The following is an 11,334-nucleotide window of genomic DNA, read 5'->3' on the forward strand; positions in this document are numbered from 1 at the left end:
TTGGCAAAGATGTGGAGAATGGGGAACCCTATTGCACTGTTGGTGGGAATGAAAACTGGTGCAGTCACTCTGTAAAACAGTATGAAGATTCTTCAAAAAATTAAAAATAGAAGTACCCTACAACTCAGCAATTTCACTATTAGGAAGTTATGCAAAGGATACAGGAATGCTGATATGAAAGGGCACAGGCACCCTGATGTTTATAGCAGAGCCATGAACAATATTCAAATTATGGAAAAAATCCAAATGTCCATGAACTTATCAACTGATGAATGGATTAAGAAGATGTACTAATATAAAATGGGCGCCTGGGTGGCTCAGTTGGTGAAACTCCCACTTTTGGCTCAGATCATGATCTCACGGTTTGTAAGTTGGAGCTCCACATCGGGCTCTGTCCTGACAATTCAGAGCCTGGGGTCTGCTTCATGTTCTGTGTCTCCCTCTCTCTCTGCCCTTCCCCCACTCACACTCTGTCTCTCAAAAATAAACACTAAAACAAAAAGATGTGGGACACACACACACATACAGACACACACAATAGAATTCTACTTGGCAATAAAAAAGAATGAAATATTGTCATTTGCAACAATATAGATGGAAATGGAGGGTATTATGTTAAGCAAAATAAGTCAGTCAGAGAAAGACAGATATTATATGATTTCACTCATATGTGGAATTTGAGAAACTTAACAGATGAACATAGGGGAAGGGAAGGAAAAATAAGATAAAAACAGAGAGGTAGGCAAACTATAAGAGACTCTTAAATACAAAGAACAAACTGAGGGTTAAGGGTGACAGTGGGTTTGAAGGTGAGCTAAATCAGTGATGGGCATTAAGGCAGGCACTTTTCAGGATGAGCACTGGGTATCAAATGTAAGAGATGATTCACTGGGTTTTACTCCTGAAACCAAGACTACACTGTATGTTAACTAACATAAAAAAAAAAGCTGCATCAGGAAATGCAGGAATGCTAGACATCCTAGCTCTTAGCATAGATGTTTATGGGACCATGTTCAGCAGCTGTGGCCATAAAAGCACATCACACATCTTTTCCCCAAATACAAAACAAGCAGGGGAGGGGATTCAGAGGTCATTGAAAAGGATCCCTGGAGGATTTAAATCTAGGTAAAGTGTTAACATGGAGCGCCTAGTGGAAGAATGATAATGGAAAGTCCTGCCTGCCCTTAGTCAATTTGCAAATTACCTTCTCCTGTCCTTATCCTTTCCACATGTAGGGTTTGACCTCTTTACATGTTTTTTGCTAATGCAACTCCAGAGTTTGAACTAGAAAACTTAGTTTCAAATATTTGGTAAAAAAAAAAACCCTCCAAAACAAAAAACAACACCTCAATAAAAGAAGCAGGAAACAAACCTTTTCCTTTAAAGTGTAGAAAGCAGCCACTGTCCTGGGGCAGGTAGTAGTCCTGGAAATTGTTACACTTAAGGACATCCAATTTCAATGGTTGCTGCCATTCCTGTGAAAGTAACTTCAACCTCTAAATCTCAGTAATTCTGAGGGGCTGTCTCTTCTTTTTACCCAAATTCATTATACTGAAATTAACCTGTTCTCTGAGTAAGAGGAATTTGGGAGGAGGGCTGGCTCTTCTCCTTCCTCCCACATACAATAGCTGATGACTCTGCAAGATTTCTTAGTTCAAGAAAGAATATGAGAGTCTGTACACCATTTAAATTGCTGTAGGAAGTAATAGAACCAAACCAAACTCTTGGGCTATAAAAGAAGGCTTTAATATAATAATATTCAAATCTAGCTTTTACTATTTAAGATAAATATTGCCACTCCAAGTAGGTAAATAGATGGGAGGAAGAAGTGTCAAGGAGATGGGGTTCATCACAGCAAGTGTCCAAGCTGCTGAGGAAAGGTTGCACTATCACTGGACTCAGTCCTGAGCTTGATTGTGGCCAATTCTTCTTGTTCTTGAGTTTCACTGGTCAGCTAGGATTGGGGCTCCAGCTGGCAGGACAGGATGTAGCTAAAGAGAGAATGACACCTGTGAGTCGACCAGGAGCTACAATTCAGGTGTCTCTCCCAGGGTTTTCCCAGTAGCTAGAGTCTGATGTTCCAGTGATCACAAGGAAACAAGGCTTGAGGCTGCCCAGGGAGCCATGGATGCAGGATCCCTAGAGTGGCCACCAGAAAGAGTCCACGCCTTTGCCTAGCTCCTGATGGGCCTCACCTCTCATCCTCACTGAGTCGCTCCACAGCCTGGAACCAGGCTCTAAACTCCTCCTTCGGTTCTAGAGTGTAGTTATCTGCAGCCACCTGGAGGAGCATGATCTCTTTCATCACTTTGTATTCCTAGGCCAAGAGAAGAACAGGATGCACACAGAGCCTGGGTGGGTTGAGCAGTGGGATAGGGGACCAGTCCTAGGTCTTTGCACACGTGGCAGCCTTCCTTCCCTGAAAATTCATCCAGTCTCAACCTGTTCTCAGAGGTGAGTATAAATAGCCCCTCCTCCTGCAGGAAGTTATCCCTGATGCCACTCCCCTGACTTCACTTACCAGATGGATGGGTCTTACACTTTTTCATTATCAAACTATTCCAGTAAATGTGTGATGGAGGGGATGCAGCCAAGAAATATTCTTCCCAGGGCCATCTCTGGTATCCACTCCCCTACACTTCCCTAATAGGAAGTGCCACAAGTGCTCACCTTAGTTTTTTTCTTATGGTTGATCTCATCTCCCTAGAAAGCAAATAGCCAAAGTCCATCAGAAAGAGCCCCTTGTTATTGCTTGTTCCTTATACCCATCCTTTCTCATGTTGTTCTCGTGCCAGGACACATGAGAAGACTGTCCATACACAGATAACAGGACTGGGATATAAGCCAGGCTCTGGGGTCCAGAGAAAGGACGACATGGGGTAGACAGTCAAGCACCTTATAGCACAACCCTCTCTGATGACAGAAGGGGAGGCTGAAACCTCTGGGGGGAGGGGGCTGTTAGGCTATGTAAGTGCTTGCCGATGTGGAGGTGCCTGACTTTGCTCTCCCCCCATAAGCAGCCTGAGAGGGAGAGGCTGAGGTCAACTCAGACAAACTTCATGCAGCTTTGCATTCAGACAGTCTTGGGCACCAGGACCAGTGTCATAAGTGCAAACTCCCTTCACTCATCATTGAGATGAGAAACTCTAGCTCACAGGGGTAGCTGTGAAGCTCTCATGAGGGGAGGTTTGCCAAGTCCTGAGGTCTCAGGACTCATTACAGGGGTTCTCCACTCCCAAACCTCAGGATTCTGGGCCCTCCTACACAATCTAGAGGTTCACTCACCTTCAGATAGTCCTTCATTGCAGTGTCCAGCATCACCATGTCAGTGAGGAAAGTGCCAAGGAAGGGGACAACACCCTGTGTCATTGGGGTAGGGGTGGGATGAGTCCCTGCTCTCAGGTGCACACAGGGACCCTCCCTTGAAAATGCTTTAGCCTCCTGGTCCACCCCAGGTTCTCACATGGAGCAGCCTAGGATCCCTAGCAGCCGCCTCTCAATTCCCCCTTACCCTCACCCTCCAAGGATATCAGACTTCTCCTAATCACCACTAGGGCCTGCTTTTAGAAAATCAAATTGTATGTAGTCCTAGGCCCCTCCCCACCCACAAATCCATTCTGCATCCAGCTGGATAGACCCTCCTCCTAGTCACTTTAAAATAAGAGTTTTGGAAGCTGTGGCAACAAGAGGAGGAGCTGGAGTAGAAAGGTCCACCTGTCTTGATATGGAGGCCTCCAGCTGTCAGAGAGGAGCCCTTCTCCTCTCACTCTGGAGGCTCTATTCCCCAGGAACACCCACCTTCTTCTGCAGCCTTTTCTGGGCTCTCTGGAGGCTCATCACCAGGGTGGCCCATTTAGATGGCCGCTCCTGCAGGGTCAAGGACAAGTTCATTGAGACCATAATATCCTCAGTCCACTCCCCCCGCCCCCACCATCTTTGACTTGAGACCCTGGACATCTGACCCAAGTCAGCTGGTACCAATGCTACATTATCCTTAAGCATGCTGTGAGTGATTCTAGCACAATCTCAGCTCCAACATTCACTCCATGTGTGACCTTGAACTTGCAGCCTGGCCTTCCTGAGCTTGTTTTCTCATTGAGAAAAGTGAGAACACCACCTACGTCACATGGTCTTCTGAGGACTCAGTGTCCTATTACTATCATTATTGTTTCCCTCCATCCATCCCAACCCCACTACTGAGCAGAGGGCTGTCCTCTGGGCTCTCAAGCTGTATACAGCTCCCCATCTGGACTAGCTGTTAATATGGAGAGACAGGGTGTCTATAGCATCTGGTTGAACAGCACCTACTTGCTCCACGCCCAATGGAATCTTCACCCCAAACTGTAACCATATTCATACCAAAGGCTTCGCCTCCCCAAGGAATGCTTCATGTCATTCCCCTACACAGCAGTCTTTCTTCATCCACTCAAGACCCTGTTCCCTCAGGCCCCACCCTCTCTCTTCCCAAACCTCCTCCTCCCATGATACCTTCAGAAGCAGTTCCCTTCTCTGTGGGTTATCTTCAGTGCACAGCTTTTTAAATTTTTGAAAGCTCTTCCTGAATAGAGGAAAAGAAGGCAGAAAAAATTATAGGAATAATGTGGCTTGAATGTAAGTCCCTCTTATTTGAGTACTCCAAAAAGTCAAACTCCCAGTATTAGGGTTTTCTCTGGATTCCTCTGAGAACTAAGGTGTTTGTAGGCCATGGAGGGAGCTCTCACGTGGGTCATCCAGTGCCACCATTTCCATATTAATTGAGCAACTCCGTTTCAGTCAGTTGTGGTTTCAATTGGGCAGAGAGTTTTGTTGCTGTAAAGTAAGCACTTGATAATATTTAATTTGGGTCAACTCAGTGCGTGATATTTAAGAAAAACTATTTCTATAGCTGGAGTCAGGGTGGACTATTCTCCAGGGTGAGTTATAGACCTGTACACCAGCCCAGGTTCTATTGCCAGGGTTTGCTGCCTCCCAGGAGGGTCCCAGTTACTGAGGGGGAAAAGATGTGCATATGGGAAATCCCTCATCCACCCTGATCCTTCTATGGAGAGAGGCATACTCACCTGGAAACTTTCTCCCATGTCTTCTTCAGACGGTAAATTGAGGCACTCTGCAGAGCAGAGAGGATGGCATGCAGTGAAGAGTAGTTCCGCATGATTTGACAGGCCTGGGGAGGGAAGAGAATGAGTGGTCATGTGGGTAGCAGGAGTCCTATTTGCTCTAAAGTATCAGCCTCCCTCAGTTTAAAATTTCCCTCCAAGATGACAGATATCCAGGTGCCTGCAGAAGGGCACATATAAGACCCAAAGAGTAACACTGCTGGGGAGAGGGAAGATTTTAGCTCATTCCAAGGAAGGAGCCAGGTAGGAACTGAGCGTTCCACCATTGGGACATGCAAGTAAAGGTCAGCATGTCCCTGGAGGGAAGAGCCTAGGGACTGTGCCGACCCTAAGGCTTAGACTAGGGACTCCAACCCTGAGAATTGATAAAGGAAATATCAGTTTCCAAGGCTCAGAAGAGTGACTCATCTTGGCCTCCCATAAAATACCTTGGCCACCTTTATCCAGTGCTCCACCACCATGGCCCTGTCCTGGGCTATCATTCTTGGATTTCCAAGGCAGGTGGTGATGACACAGTTGACCACACTGTTAAATTGGGTGACGGTAGCACAGACTGTGGGTGCCAGGTGCTCATTACCAGGCTTATTCCGCTTGGACCAGATGGAGCCCAGGCACTGATGAGGCAGCACCTTCTTGAACAGCTCCTAGAGAATGGGGTGGGGAGGGGAGGGGTGTTCAGCCAGCCATTTCACATTCAGGATTAATGTTCTAGGTAGGAGGTTACCAGGTCAGAGCTTTAGTTCCTGAAGCTGAGAATGTGGCCTGAGCCTGATTGGAATCCCTGGATCTCATTCCATTCTATTTTCACTGAGGGAGTCAAGTACAGGAAGACCTAGGAGTGAATACTGACAGGGAAGGAAGGAGAGAATTTGGACCCTGGTCATCCTTGCTAACCCCAGCCTCTAGATGACAGTTCAATGTGACTCCTCACAAGGGGGCCTTTTCCACTCCACCTGTTTTTCCCTTTGGTCCTACTCTCCTTTCGATGCACATTCCCCCATGACAGTTACAACCACAGGTTTCTCTGTTTCCCCTTGTAGTTATGTACATGTCAGATGCCTAATAAGTGCACAGGGTGTTAAACCTCCAAGGAAGATGGGTGGGTGACCCATGGACTTGGCTGCACCCAGTGAGCTGTCTTCCTCCACCTGAAGGACCAGGGCCTACCCATTTTTCTAGCTGTTCTAAGCTCATTTAATCTACACAGTAACTCTGCATCAATTCTTATCAGTGCCTATCTCTACAGTTTGCAGCTGGACAGTGAAAGCTTGATTTAAGGACCTTGGCAGGGTAACATGGTTGATAAGTGGTCGAGCTGAAATTTGGACCCGGACTATAGTAGTCCACATCAGGGAAAGGCAGGTCTGGGTTAGCTGACGGCAAAAATGTAGAAAGTGCCCTGCCCTGTCCTGCCCTGAGAGCCCAGCTTCTTACCGCATCTATGTACGTTAGCTGCTCTGCCACCAGCTTGGGAGGGAAGTCCATGAGGCTGGGCTTCTCCTCATTCAGCTGGTTCTTTGGGGTTACATGCCAGTGGCAGGAAGGCTCTGGCGCTGGAGTTGGCTCTGTCTCTATTTTTAGAGCTGGAGTTAAAATTCTAAGTAAAGCTGATGATTGAGCTGATTGCAGCTGTGGACCTGGCACATATGCTGAAGAATATGTTAACACTTGTTCCAGTTCTGGAACAGCTGATGGAGGTGATGCTGGCTCTGACACTTGAGATGATGGTTGAAACATAACTGGTGCTGTCTCTAGTTCCATAGTAGACTCCTTTTCTGGCTCTGCAACTGGAAGGAGCCTTGGGGCTGGCACTGGATCAGGATAAAGAGAAAGGTTCATCCACATAACTGACTTTCCAGGTGCCTTCCCAAAAACAGGACAGGTACCATTGCTTTCAAAACAATATTCAGCCCATGAACCCCACCCCAGTTAGTCTTCCCAGATTTTAATCCCCTTTACCATCTGACTCTGCCTCAGTGGGCTCCAGAGTTTCCTGATGCACCAGGATAAGGGCGGTGTGGTTCTTCAGGTCCCAGTCATGCAGCTTCATATCCACATAGGCTGTCTTTACTTTGAAACTGGTAAAATTCAGAGACTGCCAGGTATCCTGCAATTTCTGGTCAGGCCATGTAGTCAAGATGGGAGAGAGGGTGCTGGGAAGAGTCATGTGTGGAGAAGCATCAGAGGCCTGGCCTTTTATTCCACACTGTACTCCCACAGCATCATTATTTCTCTATGGATCCCAGAGGATGGCCCAGCCCACTTCCAACCCCGCCTTTGCAGTGGAAGGCCTAGTCATCCAGAAAACCTGTGTGAGTCTGGTTTTTTCACTGATATTCTTCTCACCACGGCCTTGGGCATAGTCAACGCCATCCTCAGTACAGACCAGTAATAGGGCTTACGTTTGAGGCCGATTTATGAGCAGTCTTCTCACTACACCTTCTGTTCTTGGCCCTAGTTGCTGTGGTTAGCAGAGGTAGATATGGAGAGAAGCAGGCAGAGCCAGATGGAACAGTGGAAGGGATGGGTCTCTTGGGCACCAACTGAACCCAGACTGTGCTCTGCTTCCCAGAAGTTTTGGGGCCCCATCCACAGCTCTCTTTGACTCATTTGTTTCTTCACAGGAAGCCCCCAAACATAAGCCCTCCTATGGAAATCAAGAGATCTGTGAGTTCCATGGTTCTGGAAGTCCTCCTCCAGCCACAACCCCTATAGTCTCTTATGCTGCTCTGTGGATGCAGGAGGCCCTCCTTCTGAACCTGAAGACCCACTCATGTTTACTTGGTCTTGTAGTCTGTCATAATGGTCAAATAAGGGACAATCCTTTCATACCCAGAGGACGCCATGAAAATGTCACATATAATGAACCAAGGACATGAGTGGTTATGATGTGTACAGTGATTGCCTACCCTCTGACTAGAATTGACACCAAGGCATTGTGTCTACTTTATTCACTGAATTATCTTAGTGACTAGAAAAGTGCCTGCATTACTAGGTGATTAACATATATTGTGGATTGAATTAACCCAACCAGTACTTTTCAGATAACTGGGTGGGCCATGGGTGCCTCTGCCTGTCCCCCAGCAAGCCCTAGTCTGGCCATATAAAGGAAAAATACCAAGCCCAGCTAGATAGAATCTCAGAAGTCCTTTGCAAACAGGACAACTTCTGCTTTCCATGTGCTTTTCTAAATTCAGAAGTGCCACAGGCCTGTGAGGGTTGAGGTTGAGAGCTTCTTCACTGGAGAGAGAGAGAACTATTAAACCTAAAGATACTCAGCATGTCCAGCAGCCCTTTCTACAGAGCCAGGCACCAGATAAGCCCATGCCATGTTTTCTCCCATAATTTCCTACAGTTAACACGGTGAGGTTCATCCTCTTACCACCCCACTTCCAGAAGAGGAAAGTGAAGCTCATAGAGGTGCAGTAACATTCCCAAGATACACAAGTAGTAAATGGGAGGCTCACCCCTGTGCTGTGTATGAGGCAGGCACTCACCTTTTGAACTGCTGTCCCAGGACTAATTGGGCCATGGGGAACACCTGGTATATGCAGAAAATGGTTGTGATGTTTGAGGTGTTTCTATCCTGGAAAGGTGATTGTAGCAGGGACTGTAAACAATTTTCCATTGTGCCTTCCTTGAGCTTCAGCATTGTACAGGCCTCATCCAGGGACAGGGTTGATTCCTTTTAACACCGGGTAGACAAGGAGGGGCATGTAGTCAGCTTCAATGCCATGAACTACCAGGAAGATCAGGGTCTGGTTCTCAGACCAGAGACCCCCATCCCTTTGGGAACTTGTGAAAGAGAAGGGACTTGAGTGCCCACACAGAATAAGGTTCTAGGCTTAAAATTGCAATTGGTTTTAGGGGGGAAATGATAAACCATTGGTAACTTCCAGGCATTCTCTTAGCTGAGCAACAATAGCACTTCTTTTAATAGCCTATATTAAGAGCATTATGCCAGTGAGTCATCAGCAAACACCCCTACTGTAGATATGAGAACACAGAGGGTTAGAATTTCAAATGCTGCTCAAGATCACATAGGTTAGTCCTGAGAATTGTCAAAAGCATGGGCTGCATTTCCTCTAAGCTAATGAGGCTTGGTCTGTTCCTGATAGGGAGAAAGTTTCTGGGGGAAACCACCTTCTTCAGCAGCCCCCAGGGAGCCAGTCAATTGTAGTCTGGGTTCCGGGCTTACCCTGATCATCTCTGGGTCCCGAGAAAGGACATGAATCTGGACCTGTTCTGACCCTATACCAGCACTTGTTGTTGCTGGACTGATGCACCTGCTGCTTGTCAAGGGAGATGGAGTTTAATCCTTAGAGCAGCTCATCAAAGATTTCCTGGGTGAAACTCTTAAAAGACAGAGGCAGGTATCTCAGCCAGGAGGCATCAAAGTCCTTCCACCCAATTTGTGCTTCCATGTTATGGCAGATCTAGCAACCTAAAACATTCTTTTAGGACACTTAAGATTTTCCCTGCATCACTGTTGAAATGAAAACAGAATTGAATCCTGTCAAGTTCCAACAGACTTGAAAGGCTGAAACAGTGGCACACAACCTCCTTTATGGAATATTATGAAGACATATAAGAACACAGCTCATGACTTGGTGGGCCTACAATAATTTAATGTGTTCTGAGAGACAGGACATTACAGAAACATATAGAATGGCTTCATCCCACCCTTAATTTTGTGTTAAATCACCCTGTTTTGTGTGATGATATGTAAGGGCTTGGAGACGTTCTGCAAGGACAGTGGAGCTGAGTGCTACCCAGGATATCTGGGGCAAGTAGGTAAAATAATAAAACAGCAGTAAAATGCAAAGATACTCATGGCCTCATGAAAAGTAAAAAAAATAAATAAAATAAATAAAAATGATTAATTAAAAACATTAAATGTTCTCTATCAAAATATAAAAAATAAAATACATACACAATACATGCATTCTCTACCATTCCAACATATGTAAAGAGTGTCCTCCTACCTTACCACATAGCTGGTGGCAGAGGTTTGGCTATTCAGATTATTTTGTGGTTGGGCCTGTGGGACACTCATGTGGAAATATGATGTGAGGGCCTCAGGTTTGGCCCCATATTTATGTGCAGGCCCTGGGTGTGAAAAACCCTCTTCCCATTCTTACCTCAGAGCAGCGCTGATTCTTGGTATCCTTCTGCACCTGACACTTATCTAGGGCGCTGCAGTAGTTGAAGCCATGGACCAGCTCCTCAAAGATATCCTGGGTGAAGCTCTGCAAGTACAGTGCCCCGTAGTCGGGCCAAGAGACCTTAGGGTCCTCCCTGGACATTGCCGCAAGGGGACACCCCCATTAGAAATTGTGTTCTCTACAGTACAGGCTAAGAGGGGAAGCTGTAAAGACACCCAGCAAGGAGGAAACCAGAAGAAACTCTAGGGCTCATAATTAACATATAGGTAGTTGAACTTGGTCCCCAGAAATCATCTTCTCCTGCCTGCCAAGACCTGGGGTATGAACATGAGAGATGTGCTAGGCTTTCAACACCTGACATCTTGCTTCTGCTCATGAAGGGCATAGCCCTCGTCCTCTGTCCCCTCCGCCCCCCCTCTCTCCCTCTCTCTCTCTCTCTCACACATACACACACAATGAGGGGCAAGAGGTGTGGGCCTGCTCTGGGCAGGATCAGAGTTGAGGCATGCTCTGTCCAGTGGGCTGCCCTGAGCTGCCTTGTGTTACCTGTGAGCGCCTCCTGCCAAATGACCAACAGCTTCGGAGATGAGGGCTGAGCTGATGTCTACAGTGACATAAAGGTTTCTCACTCTGGGCTTTCTTAAGCCCACATATCCTGAAAATGGGGATACAGCAACAGAACATTTTGTTCTCTAGAATGACTCTGGGCAAGTGAGCCGGAAAGCAGGCCATCTCTAGAATGTGGGCACCTGGTTACCAGAGTTCTAAGTTCTGTTGAAGCCTATCACCAAGGAAGTGAAGTCACTTTTTCAAGATTCCAGTACCTGGGGCCCTCCTTTAAATGAGACCTATCTAGAACCCCTTATTGGTAGTTGACTGCTTATCTTTCTCCTCCAATGTCATCTCCTTAACTGTAAACAATGAGTCAAAAATGCCATAGCCACAACTCCCTGGAAATGCAAGTAGGGTCCTAATTTTGAGGATACAGAACTGATTTCAGCTTTTTTTCTTTGTTTGTTTTACCAGTTATATGTCCGAACTCAATGTGTCTC

At 46.5% G+C, this 11,334-nt stretch overlaps 1 protein-coding gene across 1 annotated transcript; it reads right to left on the bottom strand.

Annotated features, from left to right (window-relative positions):
* Nucleotides 1–1,735: 1,735 nt before the first annotated feature.
* LOC125162369 (ral guanine nucleotide dissociation stimulator-like) lies at nt 1,736–11,003 on the bottom strand. The gene is made up of 13 exons (XM_047853289.1): nt 10,829–11,003; nt 10,259–10,366; nt 8,615–8,802; nt 7,077–7,270; nt 6,552–6,928; nt 5,546–5,761; nt 5,061–5,164; nt 4,489–4,558; nt 3,799–3,867; nt 3,286–3,360; nt 2,671–2,703; nt 2,196–2,317; nt 1,736–1,991 (listed from the first exon to the last, which is right to left on the bottom strand). The coding sequence occupies exons 1-13, from the start codon at nt 10,964–10,966 to the stop codon at nt 1,955–1,957; spliced, it is 1,731 nt and encodes a 576-aa protein (XP_047709245.1). The 5' UTR covers nt 10,967–11,003; the 3' UTR covers nt 1,736–1,954.
* Nucleotides 11,004–11,334: the final 331 nt, after the last annotated feature.

Source organism: Prionailurus viverrinus, chromosome A3 (genome assembly GCF_022837055.1).
Source record: "Prionailurus viverrinus isolate Anna chromosome A3, UM_Priviv_1.0, whole genome shotgun sequence".
Lineage (NCBI taxonomy): Eukaryota > Metazoa > Chordata > Mammalia > Carnivora > Felidae > Prionailurus > Prionailurus viverrinus.

Bases quoted from the DNA above. Each gene is read 5' to 3' on its own strand.
- LOC125162369 (XM_047853289.1), bottom strand. From the start codon at position 10,966: ATGTTCTGTTGCTGTATCCCCATTTTCAGGATATGTGGGCTTAAGAAA. The intron at 3,868-4,488 runs GTATCATGGGAG...TTGACCCTGCAG, and splicing joins GAAGGGAACTGCTTCTGAAG to GAGCGGCCATCTAAATGGGC. The intron at 1,992-2,195 runs GTGAGGCCCATC...TTCTCTCTTTAG, and splicing joins CGACTCAGTGAGGATGAGAG to CTACATCCTGTCCTGCCAGC.